Source organism: Apodemus sylvaticus, chromosome 3 (genome assembly GCF_947179515.1).
Source record: "Apodemus sylvaticus chromosome 3, mApoSyl1.1, whole genome shotgun sequence".
NCBI lineage: Eukaryota > Metazoa > Chordata > Mammalia > Rodentia > Muridae > Apodemus > Apodemus sylvaticus.
Window position 1 is genome coordinate 165,364,206 of NC_067474.1, and position 24,248 is coordinate 165,388,453.

At 50.3% G+C, this 24,248-nt stretch overlaps 1 protein-coding gene across 2 annotated transcripts; it reads left to right on the forward strand.

Moving 5' to 3' along the window:
• The first annotated feature begins 4,320 nt into the window (after positions 1-4,320).
• On the forward strand, positions 4,321-22,555 carry Slc2a7 (solute carrier family 2 member 7). 2 transcript variants are annotated; one of them, XM_052175757.1, is made up of 12 exons: positions 4,321-4,371; positions 4,798-4,907; positions 7,376-7,561; positions 9,469-9,593; positions 12,023-12,175; positions 12,666-12,791; positions 13,021-13,211; positions 14,742-14,852; positions 17,291-17,392; positions 18,239-18,314; positions 19,706-19,833; positions 22,337-22,555. In XM_052175757.1, exons 1-12 carry the CDS (start codon positions 4,321-4,323, stop codon positions 22,553-22,555), a joined length of 1,578 nt encoding a protein of 525 aa, XP_052031717.1. The 2 variants fall into 2 exon arrangements, with proteins under 2 accessions (XP_052031717.1, XP_052031718.1); XM_052175758.1 differs by having other exon boundaries at positions 4,798-4,896; positions 7,401-7,561.
• Positions 22,556-24,248: the final 1,693 nt, after the last annotated feature.

Here is a 24,248-nt window from a genome sequence, read left to right on the forward strand (position 1 = left end):
GTGGTTCCTGAACCCCAGTATATGAGTCTCTGCCTTGATCTCTCTGCTTACTGTAAAAAAATTTCTCCAAGACTGAAGGCAGCACTAATATATGAGTATAAACACACACACACACACACACAGATGCATATTTAGAAGGCAGTATGACAATATGACCTTTGAGCAAAACAATAGGTTTGCCCCTAGCCTATGACGTCTGTGGTAGTTTAAATAAGAATGAACCCACAGACCCATATATTTGAATGTTCAGTCACCAGGCTGTTGGAAAGGATTAGAAGGATTAGGAAATGTGGCCTTGTCACAAAGTGTGTTCCTGAGAGTGGGCTTTGAAGTTTTTAAAATCCAAGCCAGGCCCAATGTTTTCTCTTTGCCTACAGATCGGGCAGTAGCTTTCAGCTACTGCTCCAGTGTCTGCCTGAGTGCAGCCATGCTTCCTGTAGTGTTAAATAATTATAAAAGGCACCGCCCTGCCAGGCCTCTGTACCAGGTCCTGGTGGTCCTGCCCAGCTCGACCCTCACAGATTTCTCACCCAAGCCAATCCTTCCCAGCTAGATCTCTCAGCATCCCAGCTGTGTTTCCTCTCTGCTATAGACTCAATAAACAGTGGGAGTCCCACGCTCCCGCCCAGCACCCACTCCTTCCAAGTATCCAGTAAAGCATGACTTTTAAGCTTGAATAGTTAACCAAATGTATCTATGTATAAGAAACTCCCAATTTCATAATGCCAAATTATAATGATAAAGTCTTATCCCAATATTTCTAACCTCTCCCAAACACCAGAAACACGTCTGAAGCCATCTGGGTATCCATGTCTCACGCTCTGCTCCTCTCTTCTGGTCCACCGAGCCTCCTCTCTCTCTCCTCCCCTCACTTCTCTTAGCTCCTCCTCCTCTCTCCCCTCCAATCACTGGCCTCTTAGTGCCTCAATGTGAATGGATAGGAAATATCTTGCAACAGCTTCCTACCATGATAATTGACTAAACCTTGGAAATTAAGCCAGACCAAATTAAATGTCTTCTCTTATAAGAGTTGCCTTGGTCATGGTGTCTCTTTCAGGTAATAAAGCAGTGACTCAGACATCCTCCTTAGCCATGGGCGTTTGAGCACATATACAGAACCAATTCCCTCCCTCTGTTTCCTCCCTCTCTCCCTTCCTCCTTCTCTCCCTTCCTTCCTTTCTTCTTTCCTTCCTTCCTACTCTAACTTCCAATCTAACTGACATGATTATCATTCTGTCATTCAATATTTTACTGACTTATCAAACACTTGTGTTATCAGTTTTCTTCCTGACAAAGGGGGTCAGTCCTGTCCCTCCATCATGTGTTACCGAACTCAGGGCATCAGACACTGCAGCACACATGTTTATCCTCTGAGCCATTTGCCAGCCCCATAGTCAACTTTAAAACAGGAATACACTTATGTCTGTTTGGGAGCTGTCCCTGTATGGTCAGTTTGGCTTTTGCTTTTGTGTCTTGAGTCATCATGCCATGATGGGAACACAGAGCAGATAAAACTCATTCACCTCAGAGCCAAGAAGTAAAGGGAAAGGAAGACACAGGTATCCCACAATCCTCTTCAAGAACACATTGCAGTAACCCAAGGCTTCCTGCCAAACAAACTGGGGCCCAAACACACAGGTTTTGGGGTATCACAGATCCAAATCTCAGCAATTACAATTATTTACTAATTACTTCTAGCCATTATTCCTAATACTAAAATTTCTAAGTATAATTAGAAATAATAAGGTCATGGGATAAGGATATGGCTCAGTGGGTAAAATGTTTGCCACACTAACATGAGGACCTGAGTTTGAGTTCTTATAACCCATGTAACACCTAGACATGATAACATGGGGCTGAATCCAATTAATCATATGTAACATGTTGTTTCTAGTAGCTGGCTTTAAGCTCCAGGCAGAACACACTACTAGCCACTGCCCTGCTTCCCTTGGATCTGTCATTGGAAGACACACACACACACTAGCTTATATTAAATATGCTTTTTAGCACAGTGCACAGTGACTGGGCACTTCTAAGATTCCCATGGCTATCGGATTGTCGCTCCTAGCTCAACACCTCTGAATCTGCCCTCAGCTCAGTTGTGTTTCTAATCTCCCACCTGCTACCCCAGGCCCAGTTGGGGATGCAGCCAATGGCCACTCCACCTGAAATCGGCTCTCTCTCCCTCTGAATCATGGTAAATCTTCTTTCCTCCTCTGTGTCTCCTAGCCTGCCTTCAGAATCCTGGAAGTCCCACCTCTCCTGCCCAGCCATTGGCTGCTAGCATCTTTATTGATTGATCAAGAACCAATTGGGGAACAGGACCTTCAGTGTCCAAATGGGGATTCCAAATCAAAGCATCAGAACCACCCCTACGATCATATAGATGGGAGACAGAGACAGGAGAATCCCCAGAAGCTAGTTGCCCCCTAAGCTAGCACACGCAGCATTAAACAGTAACAGACCCTGATTCAAAGAAGATAGAAGCCAATAACAGACACCTGAAATTGTCCTGTGACCTTCTCATGCATGTCCACAATTACACTCTGTACTGGCTGGCATTGTGTGTCAACTTGACACAGGCTGGAGTTAACACAGAGAAAGGAACTTCAGTTAGAGAAGTGTCTCCATGAGATCCAACTGTGGGGCATTTTCTGGGTTGGTGATCAAGGTGGGAGGGCCCCTTGTGGGTGGTGCCATCCCTGGGCTGGTAGTCTTGGGTTCTAGAAGAGAACAGGCTGAGCAAGCCAGGGGAAGCAAGACAGTAAGAAACATCCCTCCATGGCCTCTGCATCAGCTCCTGCTTCCTGACTTGCTTGAGTTCCAGTCCTGACTTCCTTTGGTGATGGACAGCAATGTGGAAGTGTAAGCTGAATAAGCCCTTTCCTCCCCAACTTGCTTCTTGGTCATGATGTTTGTGCAGGAATAGAAACTCTGACTAAAACACTCACTTACAACACCTCTTTCTCTCTCTCTCTTTCTCTCTCTCTCTCTCTGTCTCACACATGCACACACACACACAAACACCATGGTGTTTTAAGTGAGAAATGTCCTCATGGCTCTGGTATTTGAATACTTGATTTCCAGTTGGTGGAGCAGTTTGGGGAGGTCCACGTGGCACAGCTGTCACTGCGAGTGAGCCATGACATTATCTATCCTACCTCTGATTTGCTCTCTCTGCTCTGTGCTTGCTGTTACATAGGTGAGCTCTCTGCTTCCTGCCCCAGCTGCCTGACACTGCCTCCTGGCACTGATGGACTCAACTTCTCTGGAGCCAGCAGCCAAAATAAAGTCTCTTATCTTCAAGTGGCTTCTGGCCCTTGTGTTTTATCACAGCAACAGGAAAATAACTAATGCACATGGAGAGATAACAAAACACAGAAGGCCCATGAGCTGACTCAGGAGGTAAAGATGATTACTACCAGTCCTGACGCTCAGAGTTCAGTCCCAGTGACACACATGGTAAGAGAGAACTGACTCCTGCAAGCTGTCCTCTGACCTCCAGATGTGCGCTGTGACACATGCATACCCCCATCCATACACAGCAATAAGAACGCAATAATAATAATAATAAAATTATAAAATTATAAATATAATTTTATTAAGGTTGTCCTTGTGTCTTGTTTTACAATACCAAGAATGGAATCCAAAGTTTTCTACACACTAAGCAGCTGATTGCACCAGAGCCCTCTCCTCAGCCTTGGTTTGGATTTTGTTTTTGCTGTGCATTTATATATATATATATATATATATATATATATATATATATATATATATATATGAGGTCTTACTGTGTTTCCTGGACTAATTTCAAACCCATGGTCCTCCTGTCGCTGATCCCCAAGTGCTGAGATTATAGGTGTTTGTCCACAGGGCCAGCAAAGTTGTACTAGAAAACAACTGGGGTTCTTTCCCCCACATAGACAATTAGACAATGCACAAAGGAGGCACATCTAGAGGAAACGCCCAAGAGAAGATCCAAGCTGTAGCTTGCCTTGTTTTCTAGAACTCATTTCAGGGGACCAACCAGTGCCCTTTCCCCTCCTTGGGGCAACAGGGAGGCTGCTGGGTGGGGGTTGTAGGAACTAAAGAGGTACCCACCCTGTGCATGGACGCCACCAGCAAAATAAGAACACATATCTTATCAGCTGCCAGGGAGAACGGTCTCGTGCAGAAAGCCATCAAGGTCCAGAGGGCAAGAGGATCATATGTGAGTCCAGCCTCCAGGAACCAGCAGACCCAGCAGGGCAGCTGGCAGAACAGGGACCAGTGCCATCAGAGAGGCACAGCACACCTGTGCATCTACCTACCTGAATAAGAATGGAAAACAGGGAGACAGGGACACCTCCGCCCTCACCACACATAAAAGCGGTAAGTGCCAGCTCTGGATACTGCCTCTCTGCCACCAAGCTGGAGATCTTTGTATGCAGCTGAGGGCCCTGGAATCAATCTATCAAGGGGGGCTTGGGGGAGCACCTACCGAGATGGTCACAGAGGGACTGCCACGCCCAAGCCCTTTGGCTCAGACATAAGCACACTCCCGTAAAGCCTTGGGAAGCCGGATTGTACCACCTAACAACCCTACCTGTTCTCCACCGAAGGCAGGAAAATGTGTATCTAGAAACAAGACAACGTCTGCTTGGGATGCCTTCCCAGACAGCCCCCTCCTCCTCCTCCGCCTTCCAGGATTATAGCCTGCTCCCAGCCAGACCTCCCTTTCCACCCTAACCCCACCCCAATCCTAGAAGTTACAGGAGCCCACCCTAGAGTCTCTGACCTCGCAACTCTCCCGCTCAGGGCCTCCAGCCCACACTGGTCCTGACTACCCTAAGTGCGGCCTTCGGTTCAGCCTTCCAGTATGGCTACAACATCTCCGTGATCAACACACCTCACAAGGTGGGCGCAAGGTGGGTCTCAGCAGGGAGAAGTCAGCTGTTGTCTTGCTTCTGGAAGCTTCCGCTTTCTTCTAGGGGTCCCCTAGATGCCTACCTCTGAGGATGAGGGGCAACTAGAGCCATTTTCTCTGGGACATCAGCATGGCGGAGATGTGGGGGGGACCTGGATGCTCTGCCTGGGTACCTTGCCTTGTTCACCAGGGCGGCCATTTGTAGATGACAGACACATCAAAACTGAAGTCTGTTAACATTTAGGGATCGTGTTTGGGTCACGGAGGAGCAATGGGAATAAAGTCTGGCTGGAGCGAGTTCAAGGGGAGACGGGTGTGTGTGTGTGTGTGTGTGCGCGTGTGTGTGCATGTGTGTGTGTGTGTGCGCGCGCGTGTGCATTTGTGTGTGCGCGCGCGTGTGCATTTGTGTGTGTGTGCGTGTGTGTGTGTGTGTGTGTGTGTGTGTGTGTGTATGTGTGTATGTGCAGCAGGAGCCTGGGTTTATGTGTATGTTATCTATACATATATTCACTACTTATTATCATTAATGGAGCACCTTTGATCTTATAAAGGTTTTGCTGGTGCTTTATTTTGCAATATTGAGAACCAGACCCAAGGCCTCATGCATGCCAGAAAAGAGAAAAACATCCCCAGCCCAGGTTATTCTCTCCAGGCATGGTGGTGCATACGTGTTTATTCTCAGCACTGGGGAGGCAGAGGCAGGAGGACCTCTTGGGAGTTCAAGGCCAGCCTGGTCTACATAGCAAGCCCCAGAACAGCCAGGACCACATAGAGAGACCCTGTCTCCAACGACAATGAAGAAAAAATATACTTATACTTTTGTTATTTGTAGTTAGTCCACGTGTCTTGAATGTGTCTGCATGTGTGTGGGGCGTGGACCTGCCACCGAGAGTGTTTGTGTAAAGGTCAGAAAGCAGTGCACAGGAGTTTTCCTCTGCTTCTGTCTTCGGGGTCTGACTCAGGCCATCAGCCTTGGCTGTGAGCACCTTCACCCACTGAGCCAGCTTACCGGCCCCAGTCCCAGGTTGATTGAGACATTATGTACATCAAGATAGTGAGCTGGCATTGAACCATCCTCCTGCCTCAGCCTCTCCAGTGTTGGGATCTTGTGGTATCAAGAATTAAACCCAAGGTGTGGAGTGGTAGGCAAGGGCTCCATCAATGTGCTATTCCCCCAGTCTGGGAATTCGTTCTCTCTCTCTCTCTGTGTGTGTGTGTGTGTATGTTACTGTGTGTGTCCCAGTAGTGACAGGAAGAGCCTCTGAAGCTGGTGATTGCGAGTCATCTGATATGGATGCCGGGAGCCTCTGGAAGAACATTAAGTGACCACACTGCTGAGCCGTCTCTCCAGCCTCCCCTCCCCACCACACTTTTCTTTTTCCTTTCCAAAACAGGGTTTCTCTGTATAGCCCTGGCTGTCACTCTGTAGACCAGGCTGGCCTCGAACTCAGAAATCCGCCTACCTCTGCCTCCCAAGTGCTGGGATCAAAGACGTGCGCCACCACCGCCCAACCGCAGCACACTTTTTCAAGGCAGAGTCTCATGTGGCTGTGCCTGGCCTCAAATTTCATATATGTAGCTGAAGCTGGCCTTGAATTTCTGATCCCTCGGCCACCTCTACCGCCCGCCCCCCAAGTGCTGAGGGTACAGGTGTACATCTGCGAATCTCATTCAGGGCTGGGGCTGGAACCCAGGGCTCCGTGCATATAGAGCAAGCACTCCAACTCTGGACTGAATGAGCAGGCCTAGGTCCTCCTTTCTAAGTGCAACACAGGCTACGTCAGTATTATCATTAAAGCGCTGGCTAGTTTTATGCCGGCTTGACACAAGTTAGAGTTGTTCGGGTTGAGGGAGGCTAAACTGAGTAACACTGCCACCAGACTGGCCTATGGCTAAGACCATGATGCGTCTTCTTGACTGAAGGCTTGTTATGAGAGAACCCTGTTCACCGTGGGTGGTAGCATCTGGGGCAGGGGGTTCTGAGTTGTATATGAAAGCAGGCTGAGCAAGCCACGAGGAGCAAGCCAGTGAGCAGCTCCCCTCCACAGCCTCTGCACCAGTTCCCGCCTCCAGGTCTCTGTTGAGTCCTTGCCCTGACTTTTCTCAGTGATGGAGTCTGGCCTGAGACTTGTGAGCCGAAATAAAACCTTTTCCTCCGCCTGGTGGCTAGAGGTGCTTTCTGTTACTGGCGAGAAAATATGACTACGAAGGATGACCCACTGCCCAGCGTCCCCAGCTAGTGTGAACCTTTCCCACGTTTCCCTGGCAGAATAAGGCTACAGAAGTGAATTTTCCCTTTCTCTTCTCCTCAGAATATTATTTTGCTCTCCAGATACCAACAACAACAACAAACCTGGATTCAATTATGTCCTGTGGGTACCGGCAGGAATGTGTCATCTCTGTGAGATGGATGACAAGGACAGCTGAGGATCTACAGCTCCATTTCTGTGAGTTACATTATACCCTGAGCGGCGGATGGTGTCCTGTCTTTCAGGTCTTGAAGTCATTTTACAATGACACGTACTTGGAGCGACACGGAACGTCCATGGATGAGAACACCCTGCTCCTCCTGTGGTCGTGCACAGTCTCCATGTTCCCTCTGGGAGGGTTGTTGGGGTCCTTGGTGGTTGGCCTGATGGTCGATAAGTGGGGCAGGTAAATGGAAGACGGCATTCCCAAACGTGAGATTAATTTTAGCTATTTTCGATGATTGAGTTGCTGGTGGGTAGCTGAGACCACCCTGAAAAGCAGATCTAAAAGCAAGCTCCCATGTTGCCAGAGACCCTTTGGAATCTCTTTCCCCGACAGCTGCATAGGAACGGCTTCTGTCAGTGCTCAGCCTTGTAAGCACCGCGGCAGGTATTCAGAAATGCCGCTAGAGGGGCTCTCTGGGGTCAGGCGGCTTTGGGTTCCAGCGGCGCCCCCACACGAGAGCTCAGCAGCGCCCACACACGCGGGCTCAGCGGCATGCTCTCCCGAAGCTGGGCCTCGGTCTCCTGTCTGCTTCGAAGGTGAAGCCCTGTTCTGTGCACTTTGCTTGGCTACTCAGAGGCCCACGCTGCAGGGGCATGACTGAAGATAAGGAGGTTTGTGCCGATCAAGGTCCCCAGGAAGGAGCAGCTGAGTTCAAGTCACAGGGCGGGGCACAGCTGCGTTCTTCTGCGTGGGCAGGCTTGCTTTCGGTCGATCGAAGTTGTCAGGCCGAGTTAGGCTGTGTAAGAATGGGCAGTGGAGAACCCCTCGGGACAAATAACCCCCAAAACACAGCAGCCAGGCTCATGGTCACGCATTAAAGAAAATAGTATCAGCTGGAACCTATTTATGAAAGCTGGACCCAGAAGCATCGCCTTGTAAATGCTTAGTGAGCCGGGCCCCTGTCCTCTCTTGTGCACTAACTGAAGAGAGAAGTTGATAGATTGTAATGTTGCTGTGGGGCCAGGCTATATATGACCTGTAAGCATTCGTTAGGCTCGTCTAAAGACCCAGGCGTCACATCCTTTGACGCACTATGTAGATCAGGATGGCCTGTCACTCACCGAGATCCACCTGCTTCTATTGGAAGCATATTGCAGGGGGCGGGGTGGAATCAGTCTGCCTGGTGAGGAGCCACCAGCCTGAGCCTCTGTGAGTCCAGCAGGTTTCTTAGGGATCAGAGAGAAGGAGAGGGTATCAGGGGTACAGGATTGCTATGTGCTATTTACCCTCCTGGGTCTTCAGGGTGCACGTCTGTGGATCTTGGTACTTCCCGGGGTATTGACCCCGGACGACGTTTTTATAAGGACCCTATTGGCCCTGCTTCACCTGTAACAGTCAGAGGCTGGGTCCTCTGCACCTGTCTTCTCCAGTGTGAGGATGGGGAGCAATCAGCAGCTCCTACACTGAGCTCGGAAGAACACAGCTGTAACCAAACACTCTGACGGTAGAGACGGGAGGACCGGCTACAGAGCAAATCTAAGACCAGCGCGGGGTATATGAGACCCTATTTCCAAAAACCAAAACAAGCTCAGGGCTGCTTCTCAGCCCTGCCCTCCACGGACCATTGGGTTTGAGCCCTGTGGGTCATAGAGGTCAGGGCCCCATTCCGCATCCCATCTGGTTAGCATCCCTGACCAACATCAGGTCTGGTCTAGACACCCCCACTGGGGCTTGACTGCCCACCAGTCACAGGAGGCTCCCACTTGTGGAATGGCTGCAGTGTTTGAGACACGCCTCCCCTCCCCCACCCCCGCTGGCCCCTTAGCTTCCTTCCTTCCAATTTCCTTACAGCTGTGCCCATTCTTGGACAGCGTGGACTGTCTTTTGTATCCGTGGAGAGAGTGTTACACATTATAAGAGCCCTAGTCCATCGTGAGGAGACCCAATCACCCTTCCTCACACTGAGGAGCAGGGAATGCAGCACACACAATGAATGCGGACACTCCAGGACACTATCCTATCTTCCAGTCCTTCTCAGGCACAGTCTAGCTCCTCTGTAGGGAACACCCTGGAATGTTGGGTTTGGGGTGTCAAAGCATCTACTGGGTGCCCCCCACCCCCACCCACTAGGCCTTGCTGTCTTGCAGAAAGGGAACGCTGTTGATCAACAACGTCTTCGCGATCACCTCTGCCATCCTGATGGGAATCAGCAAAGTGGCCCGGGCTTTTGAGCTGATCATCCTGTCTCGAGTGCTGGTGGGAATCTGTGCAGGTACCTTAGGGCAGCCACGGAAGACCAGGGTGTTCCGATGTGCACTAGTCAGGGGACAGCTCTGAGACATGGGTGTCTATGACAGGAGCCAACACTGGACTCAAGGGGTCTGGCTCTCTGCTTTTTCCTCCAGTTTCCAGTCCTAGGCCCTAGTAGGCCCCATGCTTCCTAGCTCCTCCCCATGATGTAATAAGGTCTTCCATCTTGCCCATAGTCCCAGCATTCAGAAGGCAGAGGCAAGTGAATTGCTGTGGATTCAAGTCTAAGTCAGTCTATATAGTGAGCTCCAGGCCAGCCACGGCTATCCATAAATAAACAGGAGAACATGGCTGCTCCTAGAATGTGCAGGAGAAGGTTTATTGGAGATATGAGGGACAGCATAGCCAGAGGCATCTGGAAGGGTCCAGAGCGACCAAGACCCTGAGCTGAGTCATGTGACGAGAGAGGAGAGGGGACAGGAGAAAGCCCAGGGGCGTGAAGGTAGAAGAGCCCGAGTAAACAAAATGTCTGGCTTCTATAGGTAAGAGCCCCTGGGCAAGGACAAGCTCAGTCCCTAGGCTGGAGAGGGTTAGGAGAGGGGGAGGGTTTGCCGCCCAGGGCCTGTGTAACAGGTAGTGACAGAGGGACGCTGGGAGAACCTGACAGCCAGCTTCTGCTTGGATATGTCGAATAGGATATGACAAATTGCCATTTGTCCCTGGTTTGAGATCAAACAATTTTGAGACTTTACCTCAAAAGAAAGGAAGGAAGAGAGGGGGAGGAAAGGAGAGATGGCATGGGGGGTGGGGAGGACGACTTCCCTTACTGTGACAAACACATAACCAAACCAGCTCTGCATGCACCTTCCAAGGATGGGATCTTAGTTAGCGTTTCTATTGCCGAGAAAAGACACCATGAACGCAACAACACTTATAAAGGAAACCTTTCATTGTGGCTGGGTCACAGTATAGTTCAGTCCACTATCGCCATGTTAGGAAGCATGGTGGCATGCTGGCAGACACAACCCTGGAGAGGTAACCCAGAGTTCTATATCCAGATCCACAGGCAGCATGAAGAGACAGTGAGCTACTAGGCCTGGCTTGAGCTTCTGACATTGCAAAACCCATCCTCCCCCAGCCCCCAAGACATACTTCCTCCAACAAGGCCACGCCTCCAACAATGGCACTTCCTGTGAGTCTGTGGGGTAATGTTCATGCAGACTACCACAGATCACTCTCAGTGTTAAAGACAAACAGGTTAAACTGAGACTACAGAATCCAGAGTCTCCACCTCAGGCAGCACTTAAGAGTCTTCACTACGTGGTCTCTTTTACGGTTTTTAAAGAAAGAGATCTAGGGCCAGGAATGTGACTGCCTTGTATACACAAAACCTTAGATTCCTTCCCCAGACCCCACACACACACAGAAAACAATAAAAGGTTGAGCCCAGCTCAGTAGTAGAGTCCTTGCCTAGCATGCATGAATACCACCGCAAAATCAAAGCAAAAAGGCTGTGGAAGTAATGTGTGCTTAAGAAATAACAGAAGACCACCAGGTGGTGGTGGCACACCTTTAATCCCAGCAGCCAGGAGGGAGAGACAGATGGATGTCTGTGAGTTCAAGCCCAGCCTGGTCTAGAGAGAGCATTCCAGGACAGCCAGAGCTACACAGAGAACCCCTTTCTCAAAAAGAAAGAAACAAACAAAGAAGAGAAAATCAACCAAAAAAAAGACAGATATTTAAGTCTATATCAAGAGTTCCTACCCTGCCTAGATTCCTCCCCTCTAACTGTAATCTGGCCCAGAAACCAAGAAGGAAACAGTATCGTTTTTTGAATGAAATGGCTACAGTAAAGAAACCAAAACAGCTGTTTCCATATGAAAAGGGAGAAGTTATTTTAAACCTCTGTGTCTCTGGAAAGCAGAGAGAAGGGACAGGAGCTGGGGTGACATTTGGTGGTGGTGGTGGTGGTGGTGGCAGAGGTGGCAGCAGTGGTGGTGGTAGTGAGCTATTTCAAGGGTTTTAAGGGAACAGTTGACCCAGAAGGAGGGAACCTGTGTGCTGCGGTAGAGGGCTTTGAGGTGTCTAACACGTACTTGTAAGTAAGAATTGAAGGAGTCTAGAGGCCAGCATAGAACGTGTGCTAATAAACACTGTAGACATATATTAATGGAAGAGCCAGAGATCCCTTTGCCAGAGATAAGAATGACTCCTTTTCCAGGTAGGGACTAGTTTCTCAAGTCCCTGAGGGAATACTAGTTTTTATATAAATGCCAAACTTTGGGAAAAGGAATTTCTCCAGCTGAACGGGCAGACTGGGGGAAGGTTTAAACTAAATACAGAGCAGATTCTTCCCGTCCCAGGAGATGGGGTTGAAACAACCGTAGGCACTGGGTTCTGAGAGGCAGGGACTGTTCTTAGTGGTCCTGATTCCCGTCTCCTCTGACCCAGGCATCGCCTACAGTACTCTTCCCATGTACCTGGGAGAACTGGCTCCCCAGAACCTCAGGGGTGCATTGGGGACAATGACTGAGGTATTCGTCATCATTGGAGTCCTCTTGGCCCAGATCTTCAGCCTGCAGCCCATCCTGGGCAACGCCACAGGTAACCTGCACCGTGTGGGGGTGAGGCATGCAGAGTTCTCAGCTGAGCCCAAAGTTAGCCATAGTTCAAACAGGAAGGTGCTTTGGTGACCTTTAGTACTTTGCCCAAGGCAGGGTTTCTGACTCCTGGAAACGGGGAGAGGAACCAGAAATAACCTAGGCTAGGCTGGCCAGCCAATGAGCTCCCTGGATCTGCTTCCCTGCCCCTGCCCAACCCACCCACCTGAATGCTGGGGTCCCCGGCATGCGCAAACACAGCTTTTTAGCTTGAGGTCCTCGTGCAAATGTCCTCACCCACCAGGTCCTTTCCTCTATTTTTAATAGGGACGTTCTTTGTGGGCAGCGACATCTTGGCAAGGACTGGGTGGCCACCACCCTCGCCTATCACCTGGGTGGGCATGGTGAGGGAGAGCTCGAGGGAAAGCACCTGTGGCCCTGTAGGTTCCCTGCAGCAGATTCGAGTCTCAAGCCGCCATTTGTGTTCCGTCCAGGCTGGCCAATCCTCTTGGCTCTCACAGGCGTCCCTGCACTGATTCAGCTCCTCTCTCTGCCCTTCTTCCCTGAGAGCCCCCGCTACACTCTGATTGAGAAAGGAGACGAGGAGACGGCCAGACAAGGTACCGGGACTCAGGCTGCTCGCCCAGGCTCCCAGTGCACGAAGGGGCATGGGATGGGCAGGAACCATCTGGTGAGATTGTGATCCGGATCAGGCACATGGGCAGGGATAGAGAGCTTGAGCAGGGTGGGCGGTGGTGACTGGGGTAAGGCCTGGGCTCTGGAGAAGGGCCTGGCTGAGGTGCCATAGGGCAGGGGGTGAGTGTGGCGTGCCGCCTCTCTGCTCTGCAGCTTTAAGGAGGCTGCGAGGTCACAACTACAATGTGGAGGCTGAGATAGAAGAAATGCGCACAGAGGAGCGCACCGAGCAAGCCGAGGGCCGCCTGTCTGTGCTCAACCTCTTCACCTTCCGGCCCCTGCGCTGGCAGCTGATCTCTATCGTCGTGCTCATGGCGGGCCAGCAGCTGTCCGGGATTAACGCGGTGCGCGGTGCCACCTGGTTTTTGGTCCTCTTGGGTCTTTTTGAATGAATTCACAGAGGCTCAGGAGTAGCATTTTGCATTTTGACTTCTGGAGAGCTCAGGTCTCCAGGAGTGAGGAGCCACAAGGCTGGCGCTGGGTGGAGAGTTCTGGGAGCGCAGTGCGCTTTAGCACTGGGGGCGTTTCATTCAAAACTAACAGGACCTCGGCCTGCAGGATGGTTCGATGGTTCCATATTCAAACATGCTTGCACCAAGCCTGACAACCTGAGGTTGATCCCTGGGTCCCACACCGGGAATGAGAGATCTAACTCTTCAGACTTCCACACAAGTGCTGTAGAATGTCACAGAGATAAATACCTGCAATAAAAATAATGAAGATAAATAGATGAGTGTAGGTAGAGGAGTGGAGGAAGAAAGGAAGAAAAAGATAGAAGGATGAACAGATGGATGGATGGGTGGATGGGTGGGTGGATGGATGGATGGGTGGGTGGATGGACAGATGGATGGGTGGATGGACGGACAGGTGGGTGGATGGATGGGTGGATGGACGGATGGATGGATGGATGGGTGGATGGATGGGTGGGTTGACAGATTGATGGATGGGTGGGTGGATGGACGGATGGATGGGTGGATGGACGGACAGACGGATGGGTGGATGGATGGGTGGATGGATGGGTGGGTGGATGGATGGAGATAGCTCATCAGTTAGAACTACTGTTACTCCTGCCCTGCTCCAGGTTCCTTTCCTCAAATGATCTCTCACAGCCATCGATAACTCTTCTGAACTCCGTGTGGACCACCTCTCCCTGCCCTTTACTCTTCTTTTGCTACATGCCTGTTTTTCTCTGTTTCTTAGTCCCGCAAAGAAAATCTCCTGCCTGTAAGTTTTTTACTCTCTCCATAAGAGACCATCGGGGAGGTGCCTGACCTCGGGTGTCAATCACAGGCTCCAGAGAAGGACCCTTGTTGATCCATCCTGGGTCAGGAGGCCCTGGTAGACTCATTTGCCGTGGAAATATGTCATGTTCTCTGGTGGCTATTTCATTCTCTCTGTGGGTGGGCAAATAGGAAAATCTCAAATGCCCACTCTGGAGCCATTGGAGAGAGGTGACCCTGTAGATGTCTAGGAGAAGAAACAGGAAGAGGTGACATCTGTCTTCAAGAGTTGAGTTGTTTAGCAAAGTGATTTTTTTTTTGAGCCACTCAGTGGGGACCAGCTTATGTGGCTTTCTGTGACTGTCCTGAGACTGGGCCAGAGCTGGCCCCAAACAGTTAAGAGTCTGTGTGTGCAGAATAGTAAGTCAGCAGGGAAAACTACCTAGTGGCACTGTGGCCTGGCTCCCATGTTATAAGCACAGAAGCCAAGACTCAGAGATAGCAGGGTGGGGTCAGATCTACCAGGCGCCTAACTTCACCACACCCTGCTAAGCTCCATCCTACCCAGGCTCCCCAACCCAGGTTCCTAAACCTTTCCATTGCTCACAGTGAGGTGTCTCGGGGCCTCTACTCACACCCCTGTTTGCATCATAGGTCAACTACTATGCAGACATCATCTACACCTCGGCTGGTGTAGACCCCACCCAGTCCCAGTATGTGACCCTGGGCTCTGGTGTCATCAACTTGGTGATGACTCTCGTCTCGGTGAGTTATTGGGGGGCTGAGGAGGTGGCCTGTCATAGCAGGGTCCCCAATCAGTTCCCTGACTAGAAAACAGAGGCCTCTCAGGCCAGAGAGTAGGAGTGACCCTAGTCTGGGAGGCACAATGGTAACCTTGGTCAGGGTTTGGGGCATAGTACAGTTGGTTGAACACTTACCTGGCATGCACAAGTTCCTGGGCTTGGTCCCCAGTGGCAGAATCGTAGTACACATGATGGCTCACACTTATAATATCAGCACTTGGGAGTCGAAGGCAGGAGGATCAGAAGTTCAAAGTCATCCTTGATAACATAGTGAATTCCAGACCAGCCTGGGCAACGTGAGACTCAAGCACTGCAAACCCAGCTGTGATGTCATTCTTCGTTGTCAACTTGACCACATCAGGAATGAAATGAAACCCAAGCAGCTAAGCACATGTGTACGGGATTTTTTTTTTTTTAAATTCAAAGAGATCCACCTGCCTCTGCCTCCCAAGTGCGGGTATTAAAGGTGTGCACCGCCACTGCCCAGAGTGGAAGAGCCGCCTTTAATCCAGATCATCGGAAACTAGAAGAGCCATCTCTAATTTGGGGCACACCTTCTGTGGCAGCCTATATAAAGCATGTGGAATAAGAAATTACCTGCTGCTCTCGCTCTCACTGGCAAGTCTATTTCTTCACTGCCGTTAGAGACTACTACTTCAGAATTCCGGTGTATACTGAAAACCAGCTAAAGAGACATCCCGACTCATGGACTGAACAACCTCTGGATTCCTGGGCCTTCTGTTGGTAGACAACCATTGTTGGACTAGCTGGACCTGGAGATTCTGTTCCTCTAAAGAACACTGGCTAAAATGTAGATTTAATTCCAGGATTGTGAGGTGCTGCTGTGACAGACCCGACACAAATGTTATTTTCAGGAGGACTATGGAAGGATTTGGGGGACTTTGGGCTAGAAATGCCATTGAGTTTGAAGCCTCGTGAGCTCTGGTAGGAGTTTGGAAGATAAGCATATTGAGCCAGGCGAGGGCAAGAACGCCTTTAATCCCAGCACTCAGAGGCAGGGGCAGGCAGAGCTCTGAGTTTGAGGCTAGCCTGGTCTACCGAGTGAGTTTAAGGATGCCAAGGCTACACAGAGAAACCCTGTCTCAAAAGCAAGCAAACAAACACCTAAAAAACAGTACAGATGGTGGAGTCCAGGCTTGTAAAGTTCCAGAGAGAGTCACTTACAGACACTACCAGGGCCGTTTACTGTTTTGAGTTGGGAATCTGTGGTTCTGGTCAATGGGGGCTAAAGAATAATGTGGTTAAAAAGAGACCAGCTCCAGCGAGGTGAAAATCCTCTGGAAGTGTTTCCTCAGGGTCGGCACACAGAGGCTGTGTTACAGAGGGGTGCTGCTTACTGGCTTGCTCCTCATGGCTTGCTCAGCTTGCTTTCGTGTAGAACCCCAGACCACAGCCCAGATGTGGCAGCACCCACCCACAGTGGATCTGGGATCTCCCATATAAATCATTGATTAAGAAAGTGCCCTATAGTCTTAAGCACAAACTGGTCTTACGGAGGCATTTTCTCAATGAAGCTCTCTTGTCCGACAGGACTCGAGCTTGTGTCGATTTGACTTAAATTAGCCAGCACAACAAAAGTGGTCACTGCCATCCAGAGAAAGCCAGACTGGAGCACTGTGGCCATCTCAGACTGTCTTCAGGGACACACAGCTATTTTTCTGTCTGGGATTTCTCCAAGCAGGGAGTGGGAAAGAAAGGCTGGTAACGTTACTCTGTGTTTAGGATGACGGATGGATCTTACCCAGGAGGCTAGAGAGGAGGGATCTTACACATTGGTGGCAAAGGCCTTTCTCCTTTGCTCTCCAGAAGATGAGAGATATACTCTCAGACAACAGAGTTTGCTAGCCTCTTCTGGCGTTACTTGCCTGCAAGAGAAGCAACCCTTCCACAAGTGAGAAAAGCCCAAAGATGCTGAAGCGTTATATGCAGACTAGACAATATGGGTCTCAGGGCAGAGAGGTGGCTCAGCAGGTAAGAGTGCTCACTGCTCTTGAGCAGGATCTGAGTTTGGGTGTCAGCACCCACATTGGGAAGCTCACAGCCCACTGTAGCTCTAGTTCCAGGATATCCAGCTCCCCCTACTGTCCTCCTTGGGTACTGCATGCACATAGAGGTCAAGCAGGTTTTATTCTACCTAAAAGAATGTAATGCGGGTACTACTGGGAAATGGGGCTGCAGGGAGTAGATACCCAAGGGTCTGTAAATGACAAAGACGGCAGAATCCCAAGGTGTAAGTTACACCAAATAGGCCACCTGATGTAGCTGGGAAGGGGGGGGGATGTAAGGGAGGGGCACCTAAGGAACCCAAGCTGGAGAGGGTGGAGCTTCGAGGTCAATCCTTAGTTCCAAGAGACTCAAGGTCATTCACACCCCCTGCAGGCCATGATCGTAGAGCGTCTGGGGCGGCGGATTCTCCTGCTGTCTGGCTATGGCATCTGCGGCTCTGCCTGCCTGGTACTGACCGTGGCACTCCTCCTCCAGGTCTGTGCTCACGTCCTGCCCTGTGGGTGGGAGGCTGGCATGAGGGGTTCGAGGTCCCAACTTCCTGGATGGGTCTCAGCCCTCTCCAGCGGCCGCCATTCATTCCTGGACAACTGCTTCAGAAAACCCATTCCCAGCGTGAGGCTCGGGAGTGGCTTGGCTCCCTTGTGCCGGTAAATGCAGGCATGAAACTCAGCGTGACCCTGGACTTGCAGGCTGTTGGGATCCATTTGATGTAGATGCTGGGAATTGAACTCCGGTCCTCTATAAGAGCAGCAAATGCTTTTAAGTGCTAAACCGTCTCTCTAGCCCCTGGACTCTTGATTTATAAACACAGTCTTGAGGCAATACCCTGTGATGGGGACAGCTGGGCCCAGATCCCCTCTTGGAATCCTGCCAGATGTGACAGCGCTAAGTCCCAGGGTTCATCAGCCAGATCCAAATCCAGATCTGCGCTGAACCTGGAAAGGAAAGGATTACAGCAATAGGTGCTAGAAAATACTTGGGGACCATGTAGCCCAGGCTGGCCAGGAACTCATTATGTAAACCAGTAGGGGACACGAGAAGGAAAAGAGAGAGAAGAGATCACGTCCCTCTGTCAGAAGCCCCGGTGGCTCTCCACGGCTCCCGACCCTTCCGTCAGTGGCGCCGTTGCAGCATCTGTCCTGATCATCGGTTAGCTGGCCACTTAGCTTGGAGCCTGCCATTTAGTTCAGTTAACCCGGTTAACCTGGTTTAGCATCTGCCATCCTGTTGGGCCGCGAGGAACAGAACCTCAAATGTTAAGAGGTAGGCGGGGGATTCGCTCGCCACGCCCTCTGACACACAGGGCTGCTTCTCCCACAGAGCAAGGTCCCTGAGCTGTCTTACCTCAGCATCGGCTGTGTCTTCTCTTACATCGTGGGACATTCCATAGGGCCCAGTAAGTTCCAGTTCGGGGCCTCCCCCTCTGCCCGTCTGTAGAGCTCGACACACGTAAGGTGCTGGATAAATGCGTGAGTCCGCGGCTGCCCGTTCCTCTTTCTGCCGCCACCACCTTTCAAACAGCGGCCTGGACAGCTCCAGCATTCTTTTTCAGTCTGGGGTTTTGTAGTCATAATTTTACTATATAAAAATCTTCCTTACCAGGCTGCCTTCAGTCTCACAACCTCCTGTCTCAGCCCCCAAAGTGCTAGGATCGCAATTGTGTATTGTTACCCTGCTCAGCTCTGGACCCACTTGATCTTTTAAAATGTATTATCAATTTCATTCATGCATACATAATGAGATCCAGGCTAGCCAAGGCTACATACTCCTTGGCTACTAGGTGACTTGAAAACCAGCCTGAGATAAAGAAGCCCTTGTCTAAAAATACATAAACTTGTTTTTACCTCTTATTTATGCATTTATTATATATAATATATATAATATATATATTATATATATTATACCCGTATTCTTGCATGTGCTACCGTGCATATGTGGAGGTCACAGACAACTTGTGAGAGGTGATGCTCTTCTTCCATTTTGTGGGTCTTGGGGTTCACATAGGTCCCCAGGCTTGGCAGCAAACACCTTTAGCCACTGAGCCAACTTACTGGCCCCTAAAAAACACTTTTTTACAATGGAGGTAGCAATTAGGGAGAAACATAGCTATAGACATTTGAGACAAGACTCTCTCTGGAAGCAACAAGACAGCAGAGAAAGATCTGGAATTGCAAAAGAGGTGGAGAGCTGGCCTTACCATCCCTGTACACACCATGGGTGGGGCATGGGCAGCAATGCCCAAGCCAGGAGGTCGCAGGGCCCAGAGACTCCCGACAAGCGAGAATTTCCAAACCGTGCGGATATAGAGCGAAGCTGGAGGGGATTGCACTATGAGGCTCCCCAGAAGCATCTGCTGGGTTTCTTTTTTGGTTTTCCTTTTTTTGTTTGTTTGTTTTTTTTGTTTTTGTTTTTGTTTTTTCAAGACATGGTTTCTCTGTGTAGCCCTGGCTGTCCTGGAACTCACTCTGTAGACCAGGCTGGCCTGGAACTCAGAAATCCGCCTGCCTCTGCCTCCCAAGTCCTGGGATTAAAGGCATGTGCCACCACCGCCCAGCATCTGCTGGGTTTCTACAAACCTTCGATAGCATCCAGTTGAGAGAAACAGTCCTGGCGGCCATCCTTGGCTTTCCAAACCTCTGCCATAGTTTGTGGGTGAAGATGGGTTGGGTTTTTTTTTTTAGTCCCCAGTCCCAGCAGGGGTGGTCCATACAGGGATGTGAGGTTCAAAGATAGATCATGGCAGGTCCTAGCAGCCTTCAGGACCCTCTGAGCCTGCCTTTCCCCCAGGTCCTGTCCCCTCGGTGGTGAGGACAGAGATTGTCCTGCAGTCCTCTCGGACGGCCGCTTTCACAGTGGACGGGGCTGTGCACTGGCTCACTAACTTCATCGTGGGCTTGGCATTTCCATCCATCCAGGTGAGTGGCCCTTCACGCCATCCTTGACTATCGACTCCAGTTCGCCACAGGGCATGCCACTCATGGCCACTTGGGGAGGTGGAAATCTGGGAATTTGTCCTAATACCACACTGAAGACAGGGCAGGGGCAGGTGCTGGGCTATAGGTAGCATTGAGGTACCGCTGGGGGGCGGGGGGGGGGCGGGGTGGAGGTAGGGGTGGGGGGAAGCGCAGTCTAAGAAATGGGAAAACCAGAGCTGGTTAGGGGATCCCTGGGTCTACGAGGAGGCCCGGGGCCATGGGGTTCTCAGACTCAAGGACATCCAGGCACCACTGGGAGTCAAAGATGAAGGGGGAATGGAGTCGGGGGCCCTGCAGGCTGGGATAGCATCGAACCCAAGGGCCTGGGGGAAAGGGGAATTCCAGCTTGTCCTGGTCGGGATGATTGTCCTTAGCTAGGTGGCAGGCTTGGTGGTGGTTGTGGCTGGGAGCACAGAGAGGCCTTCTACGGGAGATTAGGCTGCAGCCCTGCAGGCGAAGGCCTTCCTCATGGCTCCCCACGGCAGATCTCGATGAAAAGAGGCAGTCCAAGTTCTAAACAGTTTGCTGTCATGGCGGCAATGGATGTGTAAAACCATACCCCACTTCTCAGGGTGGGCCTGAGATTAAATATCGTTTGCAGGGAGGAGTGTCTGGGCATAGACGATTTGTGGCTAAGCTCTCCGGGTCTCTAGGTACCTCATTAACATGGAGAACCCTGTTTTGAGCCTTGGAGAACGTCCAGACACGTTTCTTTTATGTGAGAAGCATGGCACCTGTTCTAAGTCAGGAGTCTGGCAGGGAGCTGGGAGTCGCCTAAGCCTCAGGTGTGTGTCCACCGAGTCTCCAGGAACTATTTTACCAACGTTCCTGGCATGGTTTTACATCCCACACTTGGTCCCTCGCCTTACCTCAGACAGGAAGTAGTTCCTGCTTTATGAAGAACGCCTCCTAGAGGCTAGGGATGTAGTTCAGTTGGTCAGAGTGTTTGCCTACCACCCACACAGGTTTGAGTTCAGTCCTCGGCACAGCATAAACTGCATCTGGGGGTCCAGGTCTGTAAAACCAGTGCTTAGAAGATGGAGACCGAAAGATCAGAAGTTCAGGGTCATCCTTAGCAGCATAGAGTTTGTGGCCAACCTGGGCTACATGAACTCTTGCCTCTAAACACAACAATCCCCCCCAAAAATCTACCAGTTCAAAGGGGCACAAGCTGACTCACTCCGGCCCAGTTCCTATTATGTACTTATTTTCCAGTGCCTGTGATCGAACCCAGAACCTAACAATGCTTGTCAGGCAATGCTCCACCCCAGCCTGGAACTCTTCATCCTCCTGCCTCAGCACCCATAGGGCTGGGGTTAGAAGCACATGCCATGGAACCCAATTGGTAATTCTTGCGTATGCCACAGCCCATGTCTCAGTCAGGGTTCCTATTCCTGCTCAAACAGGTTTCTATACCTGCATAAACGTCATGACCAAGAAGCAAGTTGGGGAGGAGAGGGTTTATTCAGCTTACACTTCTGCGTTGCTGTTCATCACTAAAGGAAGTCAGGACTGGAACTCAAGCAGGTCAGGAAGCAGGAGCTGATGCAGAGGCCATGGAGGGATGTTCCTTACTGACTTGCTTCCCCTGGCTTGCTCAGCTTGCTCTCTTTTTTTCTTTTCTTTTCTTTTCTTTTCTTTTCTTTTCTTTTCTTTTCTTCTCTTCTCTTCTCTTCTCTTCTCTTCTCTTCCTTTCTGTTTCTTTCTTTCTTTTTCTTTTTCTTTCTTTTTCTTTCTCTTTCTTTCTTTCTTTCTTTCTTTCTTTCTTTCTTTCTTTCTTTCTTTCTTAATTTTTTGGGTTTTCAAGACAGGGTTTCTCTGTCTCTGAAGCCCTGACTGTCCTGGATCTCACTCTGTAGACCAGGCTGGCCTCAGAGTCAGAAATCTCCCTGCCTCTGCCTTCCAAGTGCTGGGACTAAAGGTGTGTACCACCACCGTGCTGCTAAGCCTGCTCTCTTATAGAACCCAGCACCACCCAGCCCAGGGATGGCACCACCCACAAGGGGCCCTCCCCCCTTGATCACTAATTGAGAAAACGCCCCACAGCTGGATCTCATGGAGGCACTTCCTCACCTGTAGCTCCTTTCTCTGTGATAACCAGCCAGTACACACACACACACACACACCTAGATTGCACCTAGAGGTGGAAATGGCTCATGGCTGAGGGCTCAGAGCTGTGAAGATCTGAAGTGATAGCACACAAGAGGGGCAAAGCCAGCTGCCTCCCTCTCCTGAGTCTGCCAGACTCCAGTTCAAGAGGGCCCCGTGAGCCAAACACTGAAGATTCCTTTGGAGGTTAGGGAGGGGCCCAGTTTTCCCCGGTGTTTTTTTTTTTATTGTTGTTGTTGCTTTGTTTGTTACCTCTAGGGATAGAACAACTTTGACTCACAAAGAGACCAAGTGTGTTGTCTGAAGGGTCCCCCTCCTCCTGTCCCCTCTCTAGGTGGCCATCGGGGCCTACAGTTTTGTCATCTTTGCTGCCATCTGTCTCCTCACGGCTGCTTACATCTACGTGGTAATCCCTGAGACCAAGGGCAGGACATTTGTGGAGATAAACTGTGTTTTTGCCAAGAGAAATGGAGTGGAGTTTCCAGAAGAGAAAGAAGTAACCACGGCCAAGCCTCACACACCTTCCCTGCCTGTCAAGGAAACGTTCTTTTGATGGCTCTGGGGACCCATACCTAGTCCCTTCTTTGAAGGGCACTCAGGGACCAGGCCTTCAGGGAGGGTAACAGCTCTGAGACTTTGTTGCTCCTATAGCAACTGGAAGACTTTGGAAAACACAGCTCAGCTCTGATTTACTGGCAGGGATTGGCTTCCAGGCTTCAAGGCTAACCATGAGAGAGACTGAGTAGGCTGGCGAGGACTTATTGATTGATAGGAGCTGATTCTATATTAATTCCAAAACATACACGAGGTATGGGTGCATTTTTTTTTAAAGCTAAAGCTTTACAAGTTCAAGGTCTTAGCTTCATGTTACCATAACAAAATCATTGAGGCAGTTAACTGATTTTTTTTTTTTTTAAAGATAAGCTGTGCAGTGGTGGCACATGGCTGTAATCCCAGCACTCGGGAGGCAGAGGTAGACAGACCTCTGAGTTCAAGGCCAGCCTGGTCTACAGAGCGAGTTCCAGGGCAGCCAGGGCTACAGAGAGAAACGCTGTCTCAGAAATAAACAAACAAAAATGAAAGGTTATTTGGGCTCCTGTTCCTCGGGTTCCAGCCCAAGATTGGGTGAACCCCGTGACTTTAGGCCTCTGGCAGATGTGACTCATGACAGTGGAAATGTGCGGCAGAACAGACTTCTTACATCAGAATCCAGATGTGGAAGGACACAAAGTCCCCTTTCAGAACATGCCACAAATAATCTAAAACCCTCCTACTAGGCTCCACCCGTGGGGGAGGGGTCTGCCACCTCCCAGTACCACAGGCTGAGGACTGAGCTTTCAACCTATGAAACTTTGGGGACACAACATCCAAACCATAATATTCAATGGTTGCCATAGGGATGAGGGATGGTTCAGTCAGCTCCGAGCCTGCCCTCCGAGCCTGCCCTCCGAGCCTGCCCTCCGAGCCTGCCCTCCGAGCCTGCCCTCCGAGCCTGCCCTCCGAGCCCAGGGATGCCAACCACGAGTCTGATGCCAACCACCGACCTACATGAACTGCTGGGTGTGGCACCTGCTTGTAATCTCAGCTCAGGGGAAGCAGAGACAGGAGGATTCTAGAACCTCACTGGGTAGTTAGCCCAGCTGATTGACGAACCCAGGGTCCCAGTGGACGGTGTCTGAGGAAAAACATGCACAAATGTACACACACATGCCCTCACATGAACCACACACACACACACACTTGTTTAAAAAGTGCACAACTGATGGTAGAAACCTGAATTCCAGACAGTGTTTCTGTTAACAAATAAAAGGATCTAAAATCAAGATTATAGATGTCACCACCGTCCCTATGAGGTGGGTCCCTCTCTCCCTTCTGTGACAGGAGATCATGGAAATGTCCAAGCCAATGTTTTCAACTGTGTTCTATAGATCACAGTGGCAGCAGGTGCAGGAGTGCCCTGGGGTCTGCAGATGTGAGAGGAGGACCCCAGATCCCACTGGTGCTAGAGTTACAGGTGTGGTAGACTGCCAAAGGCCCAACGTGAGTGCTGGAAACAAGCACCATTTTCTACTCTTTACTGCTGAGCCATCTCTCCAGGATCCCTCCCCCAACGCTAATAGCAAACAAACACTCACACTCATATACACACAAACATACACTCACACAGATACACACAGAAATACATATATACTCAGATACACAGAACACACACACATAAACATACACATGTACATATACACACATAC